The 21,128-nt window shown below is 46.3% G+C and overlaps 2 protein-coding genes across 2 annotated transcripts in view; both read right to left on the bottom strand.

Annotated features, from left to right (window-relative positions):
* The window catches only part of ITGB5 (integrin subunit beta 5), a 60,034-nt gene extending 57,690 nt beyond the window's left edge, over positions 1-2,344 (bottom strand). Inside the window, exon 1 of the mRNA XM_086751391.1 lies at positions 2,123-2,344. Within this exon, the coding sequence (XP_086607517.1) occupies positions 2,123-2,219 (97 nt within the window). The 5' untranslated portion in view covers positions 2,220-2,344. The remainder of the gene's footprint in view (positions 1-2,122) is intronic.
* Positions 2,345-14,557: 12,213 nt separating this feature from the next.
* MUC13 (mucin 13, cell surface associated) overlaps positions 14,558-21,128 on the bottom strand; it is a 33,823-nt gene continuing 27,252 nt past the window's right edge. Inside the window, exons 18-23 of the mRNA XM_086750570.1 lie at positions 20,002-20,127; positions 18,742-18,853; positions 17,616-17,653; positions 17,107-17,194; positions 15,836-16,043; positions 14,558-14,608 (exon numbers count right to left, since the gene is read on the bottom strand). Coding sequence (XP_086606696.1) covers positions 14,558-14,608; positions 15,836-16,043; positions 17,107-17,194; positions 17,616-17,653; positions 18,742-18,853; positions 20,002-20,127 — 623 coding nt within the window. The remainder of the gene's footprint in view (positions 14,609-15,835; positions 16,044-17,106; positions 17,195-17,615; positions 17,654-18,741; positions 18,854-20,001; positions 20,128-21,128) is intronic.

Genomic DNA, 21,128 nt, shown 5'->3' with positions numbered 1-21,128 from the left:
AACGCAGCAAAAATAATGGGCCTTAGAAAGCAAACACTCGCGTTCGCACCCTGGCTACCCAGCCCTGGCTCTCCCATGGCTTCACTCGCCCGTCTGCATGGAAATAGGATAATATTTACCTCCATTCCTGACTGCTGGGTTTTTGAGAGTTTACTTAGTAATAGGAATATCTGAAGGAAAACCAAGGTCTCCTCCTTCCACCGGCTGCCATGACCAAAGCAGCCCACGCTCCTGTGGCCGGCCATGGAGTGGTGGCAGCTTTTGAAGTTTCCAAGTATGCTTTTCTTTCCCCTTTGGAGCAACACCAAAGCATTTCCAGCATTGTTGTGAAAACAGAGCTTTGCAAAGCCCTCTGATTTTGGACTGAAACCTGAGCTTTTTTGGTTGGAGTAAAAACACGCAGGATTTTCCAGACGCAAGTTTTTGCTGTACTTGATTCGGTGCAGTCTTTCCTGAATTGGGCAAAGGAAGGACCTGAAGATGCTCATTCTTCCAGATGCTGGGGCGAGTCACCAGGTAAGACTGTAAGAAACTCAGTCTGTTCCTTGATTCTGATATATTTCACGAAACCACTCTTAAACTTTGACTAAACTTCTTATTATGGAGAAAATTCCATCCAGGATTTAGTTGGGATTACTCTGGAGGAAAATAATCACCCCCTTTGGACCACTGAGCTCTAGACCCCACATATCATCCTTCACACTGACTCCTAAGCCCTGTGCCCAATTTAATTTTGCAGAGCGGCATCCAGCAGGGACAAAGAGCATCTCCAGACAACATCCTTCCCTTGGGCTGAGCCACAGGAGAGCCCAAAAAGGCAGAGGAAGACAAAGCATCCCACTAGACAGCTGATATTTTAATACATCAATCTACTGATGCAGAGCAAGATAGCAAACTCTTACAAAAGGTACTCGACAAATTTACTCATAAAGATGCTCCAGGCAATCAGACCACATTTTAAACCTGTTCTGCAAGAAATCCTAGTTTGGGCAGCTCCTCAAACTGAGATGAATGTACTGGCTTGCTTGGGGAAAAAAAAAAAAAAAAAAAAAGAAGTAAAAGAAGTGATGTACTTTATCCAGCTAAAAGTGAAAAAAAAGATCATTTTATTTATGCTTACAATAAGCATTTTAACAGCCTCTTCCCCAAGATGGTCTTCTGCATTATCAAATCATTGATTCTAAGGATCAGACCCTCAAAATAAATAAATTAAAAAGCTGAGAAAACCTCTTCAGAGTTTGTGTAGCTGCATGCCACAGCACTCTGCAAGATAATTCATTAGAACATTAAAGCACTGAGAATAAGCACCAGAGTGGGGGACTCGGGCATGCTATGGGCTCCCTTTATAGAAAAAAAAAAAAGTTTTCCCCAGCACTCAGAGAAAACCCATTTCCAGGACGACTGAGGCAGAGTCATAACCTGCGCCGCGGTCGCCGAGCACGTCCAGGGGCCAGGAGAGCATCCCGGCTGGGGACAAGGACCGCTCCCCGGGCACAGCGCTTACGTGGGGGAACGGTACGAGAGGAGAGCGTGGTCACTGGTGGGGCGAACGCCCGTGGCTTTGTGCTGCTGTTCCTCATCCACTTAATTAATAGGCATCGCTCGGATAAACATCCCAGGGAAGCGCTTTTCCCTGAAGAGAAGGGGTTATAGCCGGTTCCATTAAAGGATGCATACAGAGAGAGAGGTGGATGTGGCAGTTCCACGCTCGTTCACGCCAAGGTGCGAGACCCCGCACCGCAAAGCCCAAGGATGCTGCGGGAGCCCCGCCGGGGGCACAGCGGGCGGGGGCGGGGGAAGAGCTGGGGTGCAGACCCCCGGCACGGCTCGGGGATGCCCCGGAGCCGGGGGGAAGCGCAGCGAGCCCGGCACCGGTCGCTCCCCGGGGCGGGGGGGTCCCGGGGCTCGAGGGGGAACGGGCGCGCAGGCAAAACCCAGCGCAGGGCGCGGGAGAGGAGAGGGGCTGGGGCAGCTGGGAAGGGGGGTCAAGGTGGGGAAAGGAGGGGGAAAAAAAAGAAAGGGTAACAAAAGTGCCCCGAGGCGGGTGGGGGGGACAATCCGCCTTCCGGGGCGGCGTTTGCGGGGCCCGGGGCGGCGAGGAGCGGAGCGGAGCGGCCCTTACCTCTGCCGGGCTGCAGCGGGGCGGCCAGGAGGAGGAGGAGGAAGGGGAGCGGGGGGGGCCGGCGAGCGGGGGCCGACAGCCCCCCTCTGCGGGGCATGGTGCGGGCGGCCGGGGCGGCCGGGCAGCCCTTCCCGGCCGGGCCCTCCCCGCCGCCTTTTGTGCGGCCGCGGCGGCGGCGGCGGCGGGAGGAGGGGGAGGAGGCGGGGGCGGCGCCGCGGAGCTGCCCCGGGGCCGGCGGGACGGCCGCGCGTGTCCGTGTGCCTCTGTGTCTGTGTGTCCGCCCGTCCCGCCACCGCCTCCCCGCCCCGCCGCGCAGGGAGGCGTCACCCCCCGTCCCGTCCCCCGCGGGCGCGGAGCGGGCACGGCCCGGCCCACGCACCACGGGTAGATGCGTGTGCACAGGGACGCGCGCGCACAGACACACACGCGTACGTGTGTACACCCATGCACATTTCATAGGCGCGCATGCATACGGCTACATACGTGCGTATACCGGCCCACGGATGCACACACGTGTGCACAACTTTCACAGACACGGAGATGCACAAACCCTGCTCCTTGCAGGGGGGGGTTGGACTGGATGGCCTCTAAAGGTCCCTTCCAACCCAAACTATTCCATAATTCCATGATTCTGTGATCCTATACAGTGGCACGGCCGGACACGCACGTACCCACGGGCCCGCAAACAACACGCCCCCTCCTTTCCTGGCTCGCAGCGGGGCCCACACTCGTCTCCCCACGGGTCAGTGGCTGCTCTTACGTGGCGTTTTCCTGCTTCAGGGATTTTTCTCTGTGCAAACAAACTGCGGCCATCTGTTAAAGCGCTCCCTCGGCCAGGGCGCCCGGGCAGCGCTGCGCAGCCTGCCAGCTCTTTTTTGTCACTGTCCGCACACCCATCGCCTGTCCCCACTTGATGGGACGTCAACACTCCGTATTCTAAAGGAAACGGCGGATTTATGGTTGTGTTTGGGTTGCTGGGGAGCTTTCTGTTTTCTTCTGTTCTTAAAAGAAACCATAAATCAACGGTAGAGCTGATCACTGATTTTAAAGGCAATTTATAGTAACAGTTAACTACCCAAGGCCTGCAGACCTTCGTGCCACTCGCAATGTTTGCTGAATCTCATCGTTAGATTTTGCTTAAAACACACATCCTCAATCCAGTACATTAAATTGCTGTTCTCAGGCAGAAGTGATCACCTCTAACACCACCTGCCAAAATTCCCCCTTATTCGCACTAATTTCCAGCTCTGCTTTCACAAACCTCACTGATTTCTTCAGCCTCTCCATACCCCTGCGAGACACCAGGTTTGGGTTTGAAGTGACTGTTTGTTGTCTTAGGAAATAACCACCTTCAAAAATTTTAACTATCCTGGTGCTGCTACATCAGAGAAACTCCTGGTGTGGCTGTAGGAGCATCACAAGGGCCTCGCTTGTAACCAGTGCAAAGACATCACTGAATGCCTCACCCAAGCATGTGCTGTGGTAGGACCGCAGTGCATGGGCCAGGCTGTGACCTACCAGCCACCCTCGAGCTGTCGGCTGTGTGTGGGCAAGGGGCAGCATCAGTAATACCTCTCACCCCAAGAGCCGATAAGGTGGATCCCGTCACCCTTTATTAATAATAAAATTAACACTGGCCACATTGTGACTGACCTGGAAAGGGAAGACGTGGTGTGCAGGGACTTCAAAGCGGGTTGTTCCTCTGCGGCGTATTTTTGGTATTTCTGTAAAGAGAAAGAAAATGAAATGCAGATCCTATGTTTGCATGAGATAAAATACCTGATGTGAGCATTAGTGCCCCGAGAAGCCTTGTGTAGATGCAGATGCACAGGGCAAGAGTGGTGAATAGGCAAGAAGGAGAAAGGAAAAGCAGGGTCATGGGAGGAGGAATTTACTCAAGAGGGAAGAAATCCACCTTGTGAGACTCAGCTGTGGCATCTCAAGGAACAGAGAAGCGGATTGGAGGAAGAGGGAAATTACTTTCACAAGGAATATATTGCCACAGGACCGGACCCAGGCGAGGCGTAGGAGCTCACTAGTCCCCAGTTATGTTTAGCTGGGCTCAGCCGAGGTCGAGTGCCTGCCCTCACTTTCTGTGGGCACCTGCGGCATCGCCACAAGCAGCCGGTGCCCACCGTGCGCAGGCTGACCTCAACACACAACCCCCACAAGAAACCCCTGAGAGAAGGGAGAAGGTCAGGAGCTGCTACTACAGATTTTTTGAGCCGTGGGCTGTTGCTAGTGCTCAACATCTGCTATCAGTCATGTACCCTTCTCTTTGTATTTTTCAAGCCAAACCCCTGTGAAGGTCCTGAAGATTCGCAGGCCATATATCTCATGGGCGGACCACCGCTGACCCACAGACCACTCTGTGAGCCCAGGGCTGTACAGGGAAAGACCTTGCAGCACTGCAGGGAAGGAAGTGCCACAGCTTCCCAGACAAGAATGACGTTACTAACCCTTCTCCGAAGCCAGCGCTTCTTGCCCCTGCACACAGAAAAAAAAGGGGATGTAGTTGCAGCAAAGACCAAGCAAGCATCTGTAACCTCAAGAGGGGGACTTTGTGGTGGTGGAATGTGGGGAACGCACCCACCACGGGGTGGTAGCTCAGCACCAGAGTGAGCAGGTGGCCTTGTGTCCCTGAGGTCAGCCACGGACCAAGAAACGAAGCCTCAGCAGAGGTAATGTGCGGCCTGAAATGAGGTCTTCAGACAAGATGTTTGTATAAATCCTTCCTGCTTGCCAGTGACAAAAGCGCTAGACCCATGTGTGCGGCTGCTTTTCTGGAGTCAGGGATGGGGTAATAGTAGAAGCCCAAAATGAAGATTGCCTTAAGTACAGAACTAGATGAGCCCTTCATCTTCGTCCTAGGATTCCCTTGTGCTGAATAAGAGTCTGAGAAAAACAGCTTTTAGTGCTCTTGTGTTAATGAGATTGTTAAGGACAAAGGGATCATACAAACCAGTAGAAGATGAGTGTGGGGCAGCACCATGATTTTGGGATGGGAACCCAAAAAAGGGCTCTATCTCCTGGAGACTGTGAAAGTATTACCTGCAACAAAGTCACTCTTGATCTCCAGGAAAAGACATCGCTGCTGCCTGTGTCTTTTCTCTCGACCATCATGTCTGCTGTCTGCATAATGCCGTTCTTAAGGATAACTTACTCCACGGGACTGAAATCCCTCAGGTTCTTTCAAGTATTTAGGTGCCACAGAGGCCCTTGAACTTGGGTTCTGAGTGGCATTGCACAGTTTTGCTGGAACAGAGAGAGGAAAACCCCTGGGCTGGAAAGCCCTGATTTCTGTGCTTGCTTGCTTATCACTTGCATTTTAAAGCTATGGTCAAAGCAGGACATAAATCCAGTGTATCTGACCTAGGCATGCATTTGCAAGCGATACAATAGTAAGGTAGTTCTTTGGCTCTTCTATTATCAGTCAAAACAAATAAAATACATTATCAGAGATACTTTGGATGCTTTAAAGGTAAGTTGTCGTTGTCATATCTTCCTCGTGGCAGGAAGGGTAGATAAAAGCATCTGAGTCATGTCTAGATGTCTGTCATGGCACTGAAGGGGTTCTAGATTTTCAGTGATGACTCCTCTTTCTGCACCACTCCGAGCAAAATACTGGTCCCAGGGCCCCAGCCCACAGCCACAGCCTGTTTCAGGGTGAAACTCCACCTCTATCTTCACGTTTCACAAACTGTTGCCTTGATCCTGCAGTAAAATCCTGGGACATCACCAACTTTCTCCCATTTCTAGGCTCTGTGGCATAATTTTAGGGTTGCTACTTACTAGCAGCTCCAGCTGGAAGGGACATCTTCCATGTTACAAACAGTTCTTGCATTAGGAAAACACTTTATCTTCCTTTCCAGTTCCTTCCCGTACTGTCTGCCGCATCCTCCTGGCACTGCCGCATTGGGAAGTGGGAGCGCAGAGGCACACGCCGTGGGCACTGTGCGGCTTTGCCGTCTCCACGCTGCCTTTTTAAACAGTACGTGCTATCCTCCAGCTAAAGATGCTGCTCACGTTGCTGCTGCCTGCTATAAAAATAGATATTAAAATGTCTGGTTTTACCATCTGAGGACCAACCTCTGTTCTCAGCTACTCAGGAGCAATGCTACCACTCCCGACCTGCTGAGGGGAAGCATTGCAGCGATGCTGGGAAGCAGAGAACGCCACCTAAAGTCTTCTTGACAAGTTCTGTCCCTCTCCTGCATGAAAAAAAAAGTCAGAGTTCAGAAGAAATCTCTGTGCAAGTCCATGCCTGGAACTGCTGGGCTGGAAAGCAAGGGAGGTACGCAGGGGAGATTTTCCTCGTGCCTTTAAGGTCTATAAACATGAGTCCTTCAAACAGCAGCGATGGAGCCAGACCAAAGCTAGCAAGTTTGGTGTTCCTACAGCTCCTGGAGCAAACTGGGGAGCACTTGGCTGTCCGAGTGGCTGTTTCCAGGAGGGGCTCACGGATATGCTGGACTGAAATGGGTGATGGATTTCTCCAGCTGTGGGTGACCTCGAAAAATATGCCCTGATCCCCGGAGTTAAGGACCCTGCCATCAAAGGGATGGGCATGGGGATGCACAAGGCTGTGAGACACAGGAGAGGGTTAAAAATCAGCAGCTCACTAGAAACCTGCCTGTAGTCTCTGTTAATGGTTAGCCCCAATTAAAATGTGCTCATTAAAAGGTTTTGCCTTCCGTGTGGCTTGTCTTGCAACTGCAAAGAGCCAGCTCCATCTCGTGGCCAGGGGCTCTGCCGAGTCGCAGAGAGGGAGCGGGAGGAGGGTTTGATGCCTGCAGAGTCCATCCCTACGGTATTGCGTGGTGAATTAAGAAATATTCTCTCTTCCTGCACATCTTGCCCCAGATGAACTGGACCCCTTTTTATTAGGACTATGGGAGAGCCACAAAAGCCGGGAGCATTTACCACACACATCTAGCAGAGGGTTTCTCATAAAACCCGAGTGGAATAGAAAGCCCAAAGAGTTTCCCTTTGTATGCAGGCACATGGAGGAAGTATCATGAAATAGAATTTAATATGTCAGCAGGTAGAGCGAGCTAGGCTCGGCTCCGCTGAAATCTCTGGCAAAATTCCCGCTGAACGGAGTAAAAGCCCAGGTGCCAAGCGCCTGGGCGAGCAGAGTGCTCTGGAGGTACAGAGGGCTTTATAAGAAATCCACCCTGAGCTGTGCTGTTTGGGACTCATGATGCCCCATGCAGCTCTTTTAAATCTCACTTGACACTTGGCTAGTTCATCGCTATCTGAAATAAATCACTGGACTCTGTTTTTTTTTCTTATTTTTCTGGCAATGGGTTTCTGCCCAGCATGAGCTTGCTGCAGAATCTGTTCAAACCAACCTTGGAAGGACAAAACAGTTGAGAAATGATGAAAAGTCTACAAGGAAAGACTTTGCTTTGAAAAGAATAACAATGTACAGTTACACATGTGCAGCACAAGCCCTGTTTCATTTATAGGAATGATATATAGGCGCAGGTCCACAGGTCCTCCCCAGGGACCCTTATTCCCGTTAATGTTGGTACAAGTTAGGCACTGAAATACCTGCCTGGACTTGACCCCTGATTCCCACCAATTTAAACATTCCTCCACTTGAGAGGAAATTAGGTACCTTAGCACTATAATAACCTCTTGAATTTGTTGACTTTCCCAGATATTAAACATTTAAAAAAAAAAATTTTAGCTGATTTACCCCATAAAAGGGTCTCTATGGATAAAAGACTTCAGAGAAAGCCTTTTTTTCCAAAGTCTCATTTATGCATCAGACTTTCTCCAGCTATACCCAGATATCCTTGACTAAAGGAGAGGCAGAGATTCTCTAATGTTTAACCAGGCTCATGTCAGCGAGCACGGAGCGGGCAGCGATGACACTGGCAAGGGTCAAGGGGAGCCATCTCAACAGGGCTGAGAGCTTTCCTCACCCTTCCCACCCCACCAAGACCTGACGGATGGTACTCTGGGAAGTTGTTAATGTCACTTTAGAAAACCGACTGCCGAAGCAATGACCAAACTGGGAAATCAGCTGGGACAAATGTCCCTCAAGGTGCTACCAGAGGTATTAAAGTTTTAGACCAGATAAAAAGCAAAGAAGACACTTTGTTACCATAGACACCCACCAAAGGCAATGCCAGACCCTCCACAATCCTCTGGAGTCCTGGGCAAAATTTCTTATTCCTCTCAGTGCCCTATTTTGCCTTTTCCTCCTTTTCTAGCCCTGCAAGTCCCCCGGCTCCCCTGGAGAAATCTCTGCCGTGTTTGGGCCAGCAGCTGGGCAGATATTTTCTCTCTCCCCTCCCCTTGATGTCACCCATCTCGGCGGGTGCTGTGGGGAACACTGCCTGGGATCTGGGGACACTGCTCAGGGACTGGGGACACTGCTTGGGGACTGGGGACAGAGAGGAGCAGGTGAGGCACAGGTCCTTCGCAAGCTGTTTTGCTTCCACCAGGAGAGGGAGGGTTGGAGCTGTTGGTCTTCATTTGCTTTTCGTGGAGAGGAGAGGGGTGAACTTTGCTCTTTGGAGCTTGCATGTGAAAGGCACCTTTGGGGCTCAAAAGCAGGAAGCATTTTCTATTTTTTGAGTTATCTGCCTGCACAAAATTTCCCTTCTTTCTTTTATGGAGCTGGTTTTACATAAACAGTCAAGAGTCCGGTAGTACCTTACCCTGCCTCTCCACGGTTTATGAGCAGCCTGGGCACGAGGCCATACAAGACATGTTATGTACACACACCTGGGCATCACCTTTCAACCTGTGCTGCTATTGAGTAAAGCAAATCAACGAGTTCAGATGGTGAGAAATGTCCCCCTGGCCCAGGTTGTCCACCCAGCCCCAAGCTCTGCTCCCAGGGCTGCAACAGGAGGGGCTGGCTACCTTGGGGGCCCAGCTCCTTTTACAGCCCCTTCCTCTAGCACCCTCACTTTCTCATCCTGTTGTTAGAGGGTACATATCTGTCATGCATTTGCATCCTTGAATTTGCCTAATCTCTTTTTGAACCTGCAGATACGGCGTGCACAATCTCCTGTGGCAGCAAGGTCACCACTTGCGCCTGTGAAGTATTTTTTCTCTCTGCTTTATTCTGACCTCCTTTAGATTTGCGTACCCACAGATCCTGGTGGGTGTTTGTCTTCAGAGATCCATCAATGACGGCTCAGCACATTGCAGTGAGTCTGTGGGGCTGGCTGTGCCTGGGAACAGAGCTGGGTACCCCAGCCCCACCCCGTACCTCTGGGCTGCACCGTTCCTTTGGGTGCCCTGGGTCAGCACTGCCTGGTCCTGGTCACTTATTAACAACCGCCTTGTCTATTTGACTTTATACCTCCCGTTACCTAGTTACTTTCCTTTACTTCTGCTACCTCTTTATGCCATGTTACCTTTTCACATCCGATTGCTCCAACTCCTCCGGCTGATCCACTGCAGAGTGTGACAGATGTGGCGAGCTCCCCAACAGCTTCAGCTGTAAAAACACCCGCAAAGAAATTGCTGAGCTTCTCTGCTACATCTTCATCATCCCCATCTGCCCCTTTCATACTGTTGTCATCAGCATTCCCAAAAATTTCCTAGCTGCCTTTGCGGCTTTGGTATATTTAAAGAGCCTTTTATCAGCAGTTAGAGCATCCTTTGCAAGGCAATTTATGGATTCTTATTTTTAGCCCTGTTTGTTTCCTGTTTGTGACCTGACATGTTTTATGGGTTTCCCTGTTCTTAAACCACTTTGGGCTTTTAGGGTTGGGTGTGGGGATTTTTTTGCCTAGTTGCTGCAAAAATCAGTGTCTTCAGCTCACACTCCAAAACCTGGGAGGAAGTCAATTTAATCTTCCTGGGAACTCTTAACAAGCAAAGCTGCAAACACCAGGCACAAGGCTTTCAAACAGGGAGCATTACTAGGCTAAAAAAAAAAAAGGGTGAAGAGTGGGAGACTGGGAAAAAATAGCAACTGATGACTTTGCAGTTGCGGAACTTGACAAATGAGAGTCCTCCTCTCACAGGAGTGGCAGATGAATGAGGCAGTGCTGGGCTTGCCTCACTTGCCTTTCTGTGCCTTGTGGCCCTGGGCTAATGAACCCCGAATTTCAAGCAGGATCCTCTGTAGTTGGGTTGCACCAGGGTGCAGTCACCCTCCTGAGCCTAGGATGAAGCCAAGATGGTCTCCCCAAAACCAGCTAGGGACAGCAATGTCCACAAGGACATTTGCCTGAATCCCTTCAGCCATCACCTGAGTTTCCCTAAGAGCTCTCCATACTGGCAGTTTCTGCTGGGGAAGCCGTTCTCAGCGAGGAAGGGAGCAGTTCTTGCCAGAGGGGAGGTTCCTTTTCCCTTATCCCTGTTCCTCCTGTTGGAGGGAGTGCTACCGTTCACCTTGAAAACAACAAGCCACCAAAGTCAAAGGAAGTGCACAAGAAGTGAAGAGTCAGTTGGGTCTGCAATGCTCTTATCTTCATTGCTTGCTCTTATGTGCTTATACGCCTGGCCTGGCACATCGCTTACAGGATCTATGTCAAAACAGTTTGGATGCAGGGATTTAGATTAGATATTAGGAAAAAATTTTTTACGCTGAAGGTTGTAGAACACTGGCCTATGTTGCCCAGAGAGGCGGTGAGTGCCCCATCCCTGGAAACGTTCAAGACCAGGTTGGATGGAGCTCTGAGCAACCTGATCTGGTTGGAGATGTCCCTGCTCCATGCAGGGGGGTTGGACTAGATGGCCTTTGAAGGTCCCTTCCAACACTAACTATTCTATGATTCTATGATTTATGTCTCCTTTTCGAGACTGGTTTCAAGCATAAGCAGTGCAAAGAGCACCAGGTCGGTCAGGCCTGATAAAGCCCATCCTTAACCTGCTGTCCTACCATGCTACTGTGTGAGAGCTCCTCTAAGGCAGCTGCCCAGACCCAGGCCCTTACCCCACAGCCATCCACGGCACCATACTCCTCCCCTACCACCCCACGTTCCTTGAATGTGCTCAGGGGCGTCCAGATCAATGAAGAATGGCATTGACTTAAGAAATCCCAATACCACCGTGCAATTATTTGTTACCACCATACAAACCTCTTTCCCTGACTCATTTAGTGTTTTTTAGTACGCCCTGTGCAGACGTGCCAAGCAGTCTCTCTAGTGTAATTTTTGGTCAGGACAAAAGTAGACTTGAATGGCACCATCTTTGCACGGGTTACGTGTCAGCAGGACACCTGGTATCTCGGGGGGACAGATGGATGGAAGATCCCAGGATGCGAAACGAGTTGTAGCAGTTCCCTGAAGTTGGCCGTTGCCTGCAGGCACGGCCTCACTCACACCGGTGAGTGCCCAGCTGGATTTTGAGGGATGGGCAGCTGAAACAATGCATGAGCCAAGTGGCAGCAGTCATAAAACACCACAAGGAGCTGTTGTTCATGATCCTGTTTCCCAAGGGAATCACACATTGCTAACAGCCTAACAGAAGTGAAATATCTGAGAGTTTGCCCTTTCAGTACAGAATTCCAGTCCAGATAAAATAGCTGTAGCAGCCTTTGAAATGCTAAAGAGTAATAGGCTTACAGTAATATCTGATAGCCTCTCCCCAGTACAGGCTAAATGAGAACTGGTTGCAGAAATTAGCTTTGAACTGCAGCAATGAAAATTCCTCTGCAGTTAAATGACGCAAACACCTGACTATTTTTTGCTGCTTTTAGTATCAATGACAGCAAACGTCTAGATATCACGCCCTCAATAAAGTTTTACTGCATTAAAGTTTCGTTTATCTTTAAGCAGTATTTCCAAGCCCTACTGCTTTGCAACAGAGTAAGAGATAACACCTAAGAGCCTTTTCCTCTGCCTCCGCAGCAGGTTCCTGTTACGTGTATTTTAAGGATCCTCTGCAGTAAGCTGATGGGACCAGGCAGTTACCTCAATGAAGAACCATGATGCGTGGTTCTTGATACAGAGAAATCTTTTCATTAGACGCCATGTAACCGCAAGTTTCACTCTGCCATACAAAGAAGGGGAGGAGGGGGCGTCCAAACAAAAGCAGCCGGCTGAATGAAGTAGAAGTCTACACTGAGCTTCATGACTTTTTGCCATGTGTTCTGCCTGTATCCCACCTATTTTTCAGTGTCTCACCCTGTACAAACTCCCCAGTGTTCTGCTGGCAGCAGAATCTTTTCCTGCTGCTGAAAAATCAGGAAAAAGGAGAAAAGGAAAGGGCTTACCAGAGAGATTAGAAGGAAGTAGCATCTCCTTCACCCAGGGAATGATAGGGAGACACATGGCTCAAAGAAAAAGAAAGGAGCTGCAGGCATGGGGGTCCATACATTAATGAAACTTTTGAGGAAGGGAGCTGGTCCCCCTTGTAGGGCTTTTCGAGCTGGAGGAAGGACGCGGTATCTCTGCCTTTTGTGCTAAGAGTAGCCACTGTTCCTTGCTTCACTCCTCACAGGTGAGTACTTCCAGAGGAAAAGTCAAGAGGCTCTGAGCAACCTGATCTAGTCAAAGATGTCCCTGCTCCTTGCAGGGGGGTTGGACTAGATGACCTTTGAAGGTCCCTTCCAACCCAAACCATTCTATGATTCTATGAATTAGCTAAATCCAGCTAGCCCTGCTCACATGGCGTAAAGTTAGCCTTGTGCATGTTGAGATGCACACAGCCAGTGGAGGGTGGCTAAGGCCATCAGAACCTGGTCTCCTACAGACACCTGCCAACGGCAAGCACTGTGCAGCCAGGTGACAGGAGCAAAGATGACTGGAGTCAACTGAAAGAAAGAAATTGTGCTAGCTAACAGTGAAAATCCAAGAAAACAACAGAAAGAAACTTGCACCTTTTCTCACCAGGCTACTTCTTTGAGCTGGTTGTTGCAGGCAGTTCAGAGAAAGCAGAGTCCATCTTCTTTTGCTAAAGAAGCCACATGAGAAAGATCAGGGCTGTTTAGTTCCCAGTTTTCAGCCACATAACTGGCGAGTAGAAGCTGGTTTGGATCACCAAGAGCAGCGGAACAACCCATCTGCATGCACACCTGGGTAACCTCCACAGCCACATACAATGTTCTCTGCCACTGGCCCCCAAACTTGTCATCTCAGTTGGAAGACACTTCTTTTTTTTAGCTGTGTGATATTAACAGACTGATTCATACAAAGCTGCCATCACAGAGAGCAGTTTGCCCAGCATTTTCAAAGGAGACCCAGCTGCACTAATTACCCAGTTCCCACCGAAAGCAATCACAGAAAATTGGTGCCAGCCTTACAACAATTAACATTTTAGCTTAATTAATTTAATAACATTTCTGATCGGAACCTCTGAGTAAAGGCTGGGTGCTGATGTAACCCGTCAGTGCACACTTGCCTCTAAACTCTGCACAAGTTTTTACATAGAATAACCTCTTGTAAAAAAAAACACACTGGGCAGCAACATAAGAAAGCCTTGGTACTGAGAAACAATAATGTTTAATAGGAAAAGTTAATCTGCATATATAAAAACCAAAACACAAAATATAATATGGAATTAAATTACTCTTAAAATGAACTTAACCTATAAATATATGTACATATTTGTGCATATATATATTTTATACATATACAGAAATGTTAATGCTAGTCAATAGATAATGCATAGTCAGTAAAGTACAGTAAAATGTGGATTCTTTCACAGACAGATTTATTGAGTGTATGTAAGAAACGAAAAAAAAAATTAAGATCATTCAATCAAAACATAAATAGTGAAAGAAAAAAACAAGCTAAGATTTTCCACAGGAGATATAAAATCTATGTAGTTATGCAAGATGGAGAACAATAGTGTTTGTTTGAAGATATTGCTTCTTGTCATTGTAGTGGGAAGGAAGGCTGCACAAAAGGTCAGACAAGTACCATTGTCTCACACAATGCATGTCAGCAGAGATCTGAACTGAATGCTTTCAGTTAGGAAATACTGGGGGGTTGAGGAGGGGAAAAAGACTGTATCTGATACAGAAAAGAGAAACAGGTTGGGTTCTCATGAAGAACAGTTTTGATCTGCCAAAAGCCATGCAAGCTGCCTGTAGCTGAAATGGAGTGAGCACAAATACAGGCAAAACTTTGAGTGCTGACATTTTTCGGCATCACATGTGTTGCCTGGACCATCTTCCAGAAGAACTGAAAAGCAGTAGGGTTAAAATCCTGGTATCTTGTCTACACTCACTCTCTTGCCAATGTAATGGCCTCCTGAAAGAAGTCTAAAATTTATCAGAGCCTGTTAGTTCTTTTAAAGTCGTCTTCTCCCTAACCTCTGCTTCGTTTTTCCCTTATTTCAGAGAGTTGTCCATGATCCCTTTCAAGCAGGGGTCTTTAGAAAATCTTCAGAGATTCTGAGGTTATGGACTTCTTGTCTCTTCTGCTGAGGTAACTGCATTGCTGAGAGGCTGTGAAACTCCTTGGTCTGACCTGTTGTTGCAGTGGTCATCCATCCTTCTACTGCTCTGGTTGCTTAGGATCTGCGCTGCATCCTAAAGCCCTCAGGCTCCTTTGATATTTCATACTACAGGAAAATTGGACAAGAAAAGGAAAGAAACAAAGAGTAGCTGTGGGTCAGAAGGCTCCTTTCTCAGAATAGTTCAGCATGTAGCACACCGCACATGATAGCCCTCTCCCTGTGACACATCAACCCTCAAGGAAAACCAAACAAGCAGATTTTCATCAGTGAAAAGTTGACATCTTTGGAAAGTTAGAAATGCCAAGATCCATGTGAATCTGCTCAGTCAACTAACTAAATAGATGTTTTTCTTCTCTTAAATGGCAGCTTTTAAAAAGCAGTTTGTTTTTAAAAAAACATCAGGTTTCTGGGTTGCTTCTGTCACTATTTAGTCCTCAATTCTGCAAAACAAGTAAATGTATTACAATTAAACTGATTTTCTTCACTAAACATGGGTAGTTTCTTGCACCACAGAGGTAGAGCTAAAATGTCATGTAAATGAGATTTGAATGGACAATGTGTTTCCTATTTACTCGATGCATGCAGAACCCAGCAAATCAATCATATCACAGCACAGAACTTCTCAAGCCCCTGTTCCCTCCACAGCTTTCTGGCAAAGTTCAAGGATAAAACAGGCAGGTTTTTCAGAACACACCTTCCAGCTACTGTCACGCCTCTGCTGAACAGGCTCCTCTGAACTATGTCAATGCAAAAGCTGTACTAACTAGCTTTTTCATGGCACTTTACCCTTCACAATGCTGCAGCAACTGGAGAGGCTCTTGCTGTGAACTAGGCAGCGGCAGAGCGGATGGGAGGACACTGACCCTCTGGGCAGCTGCACCAGCTTAAGCTGACTGTGAATCTTACAGGAGGCTGCAACTGGGAAGTGCCACTACAGCACCTATTGACACTACAACTGGCTTGAAAGAAGCACAGGTTGTAACAGCGCCTGTGCTGAAGGGTGCATTTGGTCAATGCAGACAAACGTCCTCTGACACTGCACACCACTGGGCAGCCAAACTGTTTCTTTGACCCTTGCTTTTCATATATCCCTTCTATGACTCAAGGATGATGACTGGGGCTTTAGAAAGGTCTTCCTAAGATGAGTGCTTATCTCTGCATTAAGGGAAATTTTTCAGCTGCAGCTACAGCTGTTTGGTTGCCTTTATACCACTTTGGCCTTCTAGACCAAGGGAGAATGGGTAGAGTGGAGTTTAGGTCCCAGTAATGTCTGTACTCCACAATGCTACAGTTTAGGAACGCAATTCCCATAGGCCTGTGTGAAACACTTACCAAATCATCATAATCCCTCTCTGGAAAACGACTTCTATTCGCAGAATGCACCTCATATGGGTTGTTTGGCTGATATCCTGGGTTCGCATGGCCAGAAGTGGTCTGGACTCTGGGAAACATCATGGTCTGTCTATCATCAGAAGTATTTGAGTCGGAATATTTTGACTTTATCAGGCTCTTCCTCTCTGGATCTTTTTTGTGTGTGGCTCTTCAGAGGAAATGAAAGAACAAAGGAGGCTTTAAAAGACCTTTTAGTGTGCCTTTTTTATCGAGTAAGTTCAACTTATTGAGTTGCCCACTCCCACCTTATTTTGAATGCTCAGACGTGTTCTGAAACATGCAACAGATTTTTCTAGCATATCTATTGCAAAACCCCTGTTATCAATGATTGAGTACAAAGTTTGGCATCTCTTATCATAGATGTGTCTAAGCTACTAGGAGAGACAGAGGGGAACTTTGGCCTCTTTCAGTTAGTTCCTAGAGTGAAGGAGTTTCCTTCACCACCACTAGCTCTAACTGACTATTCAGAGGAAGAAATGAGGGATTCATTAGGCCCAGTTAAGAAAAGTTGTCCTCGTGCCTGCAGCCAAAGCTAGACACTCAAATGATGCATTTGAATTATCTGTGATCACAAGTCCATGCATCTCACGCACACTGAGCACCAGCTTGTGTAGCTGCTGGTGAGCTATGCCTGCTACAGGCGGTGTTGTAGGTATCTTTACCTGGGCAGCACTGAGAGCAAAGGCAGAGGAGCTGCTTGCGTATTTCTATATTTATTGTGTGGAGAGAAGTGAGGAGGTGCAACTGCAATTGGGAATTTGCCAGTACACCGGGAATAGCAAGCAGTAAAGAGATGCTTGTCTGGAAACGACACTTGTATTGAGCTGAAAGGGGCATGCCAGGCCTTGAGCTGAAGTTCTAGCAGGGAAAGCTGCACGGAGTCTGAATTTGGGGCACACAGCCTTCTGATATCAGCATCCTTCTTCAGTCTCATCCAGATGCCATATCAGTACTGGCTACGGCAGGATTAGGATTAAGGGGTCAAGTGTGTATTTTTAAAGACTTGACTGAAGCTTTCATGGTCAGATTCATACAAGAGAATAAGTACTTCTAGGGAGAGCACACAGGCAAAAATAAATTCTAATGGCTACATGACTTAAATGAACTTGGCATGCAACCACATTTGCAGCCCTGTCCCTCTAAATTTCTGCCTAGTTCTTTAGGAGGATGCAGCAATGCAGTTTCTATTCAGTTGTCAGAAATACTCTTACCTTACTGAAACAACAGAGACTGCTATCACTAAACACAGGATAATTGCTCCAAACACTGTACCCACTATTATAAGGATGAGTTCACGATCTGGAAGACAAACAAACACAAAACAACAATTGAAAACTCAGGGTAAGTATTGAAAACCAAGTTCTGTTTTTATGATCTTATTATTAAAGAAAGAAAGAAAAAGAGAGAGAAAATAAGAAAGACAGAAGATGTTATTCATTCCCACGCTTCTGGTACTGTCTTAGTACAACTGTCTTTGGACACAGAAAGATGTAAATTAAGGAACTGATCTGCATCGAAAACCATCTCTTCTGGATGGCTATTTTGATATCAGCTCAAGTTGCTAATCCCATGCACTGAATGGCTTCACAGATAATTGTTCCAATATAGCTGAGGGACAGAAACTACTGGGAAGGCATAGGGGTTGCTTAAATTAGTATTGCTGCTAAAATATGCAGTTACGTGTCAAATAGGCTCTTCCCACATAAATTCTTGTACTTACCATTCTTGCAGTTCTCTCCAGAGTAGCCCACTGGACAACTACATGACAGAAAAAAAAAAAGAACAAAAAAGAGGAGAAGAAAGAAAAGAAAGATAATGTCATTAAGCAGTTGATGACAAAACAATTGTATATTCCCACCTTCTATCAGCAATTTCTCTGCAAGGAGTGTTCATTACAGGTTTCCTCTTTAATGCCATCTCAATATTGAACTGTTTAGTTTCATTGCTAGGGTAAAATGATCTGAAGTTTTCAGAATGATTGGTGAGCTGGGCACTCAACGTTTCAGGTTCTTGGCCTGAAATGTGTTAAAAGGGCCTAATTTCTCCAAAGAACTAAGCCCTACACCTCTAAGCCACTTGGAATTTCTACCCACTGTCTTTATCAAAAGCCTCAATATAAGGTCTATAAGGACTGGCAGCTCTTTACCTTCCTACCATACTAGTTTCTTATATTTAAAATATAATGACTTTATAGTAAGAAGTGTTCAGTGTGTGGCAGCAATAACTACAGAAAGAGCTGAATTAATGGATACGAGGAGTAAGGTCCCTCTGCTTATCCACAGGAGCAGAGCACAACCAGTCACCTACTCAGCTTCACTAGCAAACACCACTGCTCTGTTCTGATCTTGAGCTGACAGAGGGAAAACCAAGATGAAATAACATAGGGTTCGAAAGTTGTCAGCAAACAGTTGTCCCCACTGATATCAGTGGAAACTTTCCAGGGATTTGAGGCAAGTCTTGCTCTAATGCTTGTTGCTTACTAAACGCTTCGGCATACCAATTCTCATGGCTCAATTACTTTGAGGGAATAGTTTATGTTTATGTGGGCAACCCACAAAATCAGCGTGAAGTAGTTTATCCTCTTCACTGATTCACAGATGGTCTTGTATCTCCTTGACTTTCCTTTGAGGTATCATGAGTGCACACGAGCAGCTAATGCTAAGCAGTTAAAATGCCATAACTTGTTACACCATGGGAATTTGTCCACCTGCTAACCACCTTAGACACCTCTCTGATTCACATAGCTGCAAGCTACTCTTCTAGATTGAGGGTGACCCCGTGTTAGATGTTCTTCTCTCCTATCTTTGCCAAGAACACAGGAACACAAGAAAAAGCTGAGTACTCACGATACACATCTTCCATTCTTATTTTCAAAGTTAGGCATGCATTTGCATGTTGGAATCCCTTTGTCTTTTACACAGTACTTGTTTTCTTCTGCAGAACAGTCTTTACTGCAATCTGTATTTTCGAGGGAAAAAAATACAGCGTGAATTGAAGATAGCCCCCAAAAAACCAACATTGGAGAAAATTCCACACCCTCTTTTTTTTTTATTATATTGCACTCTAAACACACGTAACTTTGTTTTGCTTCAAAGCACCAGAATAGCTTTTTTTAGGGCTTTACCTACGTAGAACAGAAACTGAAATGCAAAACCACAAAATTAAAAGTAAACAGTCTTTGTGTAAACCATCTCTGTGTAAACTTCATCAGAATGGAAGTCTGGCAAGGCTGCATCTTACAGAGGCAAGCAATGACTTGTAGTTTGATCTCACACCAGATGATTTGTATTGCAGCTGATCTAAAATTGGATCAGATTTAGACAGGTTAAGGGCCACAAAGGCCTACACTGGATCACATCTCACTGGCCTTTATTGTAGCCAGCTTTCATGATTTTATCATGAGTGTTTGCAATATTTGTTGTTTTTCTTAAAATCTCATATCTTAGGCATTTTTTCTGTACTGTGAAAATTTTAGTTTTCATTAGAAGAAAATAAAGTATATCTCAGGACTGTGGAGGATAGTTAAAAGTATAAGCAGAGTACTCCTTAAAAGATTCAAAACCAACAAGCAAATAAAAACCCAACAACTAATAGTTAATAAAGATCACATAAATAGTTCTTCCCACAAAAAAAAAACCCCTGTATATAACAGAGGTAATGCAATCCTAGAACTAACAACAAAGGACAGAGCTTTAACAGATTGTTGTAGTGCATCGTGAGACTTCCAGTTCTGTCAGTGTCCCCACAGCTGCCTCCAGGCGGCATGCTGTGTTTATTCTCAAAAATACATCCTATCAGAGAAGGCCACGAATATAAGATTTAATTTGTTCCATCCTTTACCTATTTAGGTTTCAATTCTTACCAAGAGTTTAATAATGCATTTAAAGAGTTGCCTACTCACTGATTTCAGTGATAATTTTTTCAGGCTTTACTAGTTTATTTTACTGGGATAGAATTCTGGATGTGTTTAAAGTAAAACCTGCAAATGTGTTTCTATGGCTTTCTTAATAAGACATACATTCCCTGATGTTTAGAGGTCAAAGGGATTGAGACAGGGAATAACTAAGTCAGCCTTTCAGGGACAGATAAAGTAGCAAGGTTCTTACCTGAACAAGAACGATCATCCCATTCTGTCTTTGAGAAACCAGTTTTGCATATGCAGCTTGGAAACATACTGTCTTCGCAGACTGTGGTTTGGGCATCACAAGCAAAAGCAGCACAATAGGTTGTAACTTTAAAAGAGAAAGAGTCAGGAAGCAAACTGAGTACTAATAATACCATTTTATAGAAAGCAGTGCACTTGCTTAATTACTTAGTAATTCTGAAAAAAAAACTTGTAAGTTTTTTTTTTTTTTGGAACATAGATACTGCAGGCATTTGGACCAATCCTTTCTTTTCCCTTGCTCTTTACCAGTTAACGTCCTGTTTGATCCCATTTTCTGATCTTCTGACTCTTAGTCTCCTACAACTGCTTCCAAGCCTTCCTGTCCCCCAGCAGATGAAGAAGAAAACACTACGCATAAGTTCATATTCTGAACACCAACTTTCTGACTCACCTTCGAAAAACTGTAGAAAAAAACCCCAGGACTATTCCTTTATTTTTTTCTACAACTGAACAGTGAGGCCCAGATCCCATATGGTTCTACATGGATATAAATGTTTATGAGCATGCAGCTCTTTTCATGAGCAATATTATTATGCTGTTTGCCCAGTGCATTGCTCTTTAGATCCACGTCCCAGTGGTAGCAATGGTTTACAAAGCTCAGTGGGTGGCATGCAGTGGAGAGATGTAATTGCACTGGTGCTTTGTGAGCTCTCAGGTTTTTTCTATTTCCCCTTCACATTTAGGACTAGCACACAGGAAATGTCATGGCTGAGGTGGATATAGTCACCTTCAGAGACCAAACTCAGGCTATAAGCCATTAAATGGACTCCTTTAATTATTATTGTGAAAGCTGATTTCAAAATAGGAGTATATTAAAAAAAAAGAGAGAGAAAAAAATCCATATATTGTTTACAGAATCATTCTCCAAGTATTACACTTTCAGTAACGCAAGACTTTATTGGTTTAGACCAATGAATCACTTAGCTCAGTAGCTAATCAGTGAGGCCTCATTTCAATTACCGTGGTTAGTTATGGAAGAAGAAGTCGAAAGAGAGTTTCATCCTATTTTGCCAGTGAAATACCAGCTTATTCTCAGAAGCACACTATATGGTTGTATATATTGTGTCC

Source organism: Chlamydotis macqueenii, chromosome 6 (genome assembly GCF_036417535.1).
Source record: "Chlamydotis macqueenii isolate bChlMac1 chromosome 6, bChlMac1.mat, whole genome shotgun sequence".
NCBI classification, from domain to species: domain Eukaryota; kingdom Metazoa; phylum Chordata; class Aves; order Otidiformes; family Otididae; genus Chlamydotis; species Chlamydotis macqueenii.
The sequence above is the reverse complement of the archived record's forward strand: the minus strand, read 5'-3'. Positions and strand labels throughout refer to the sequence as shown.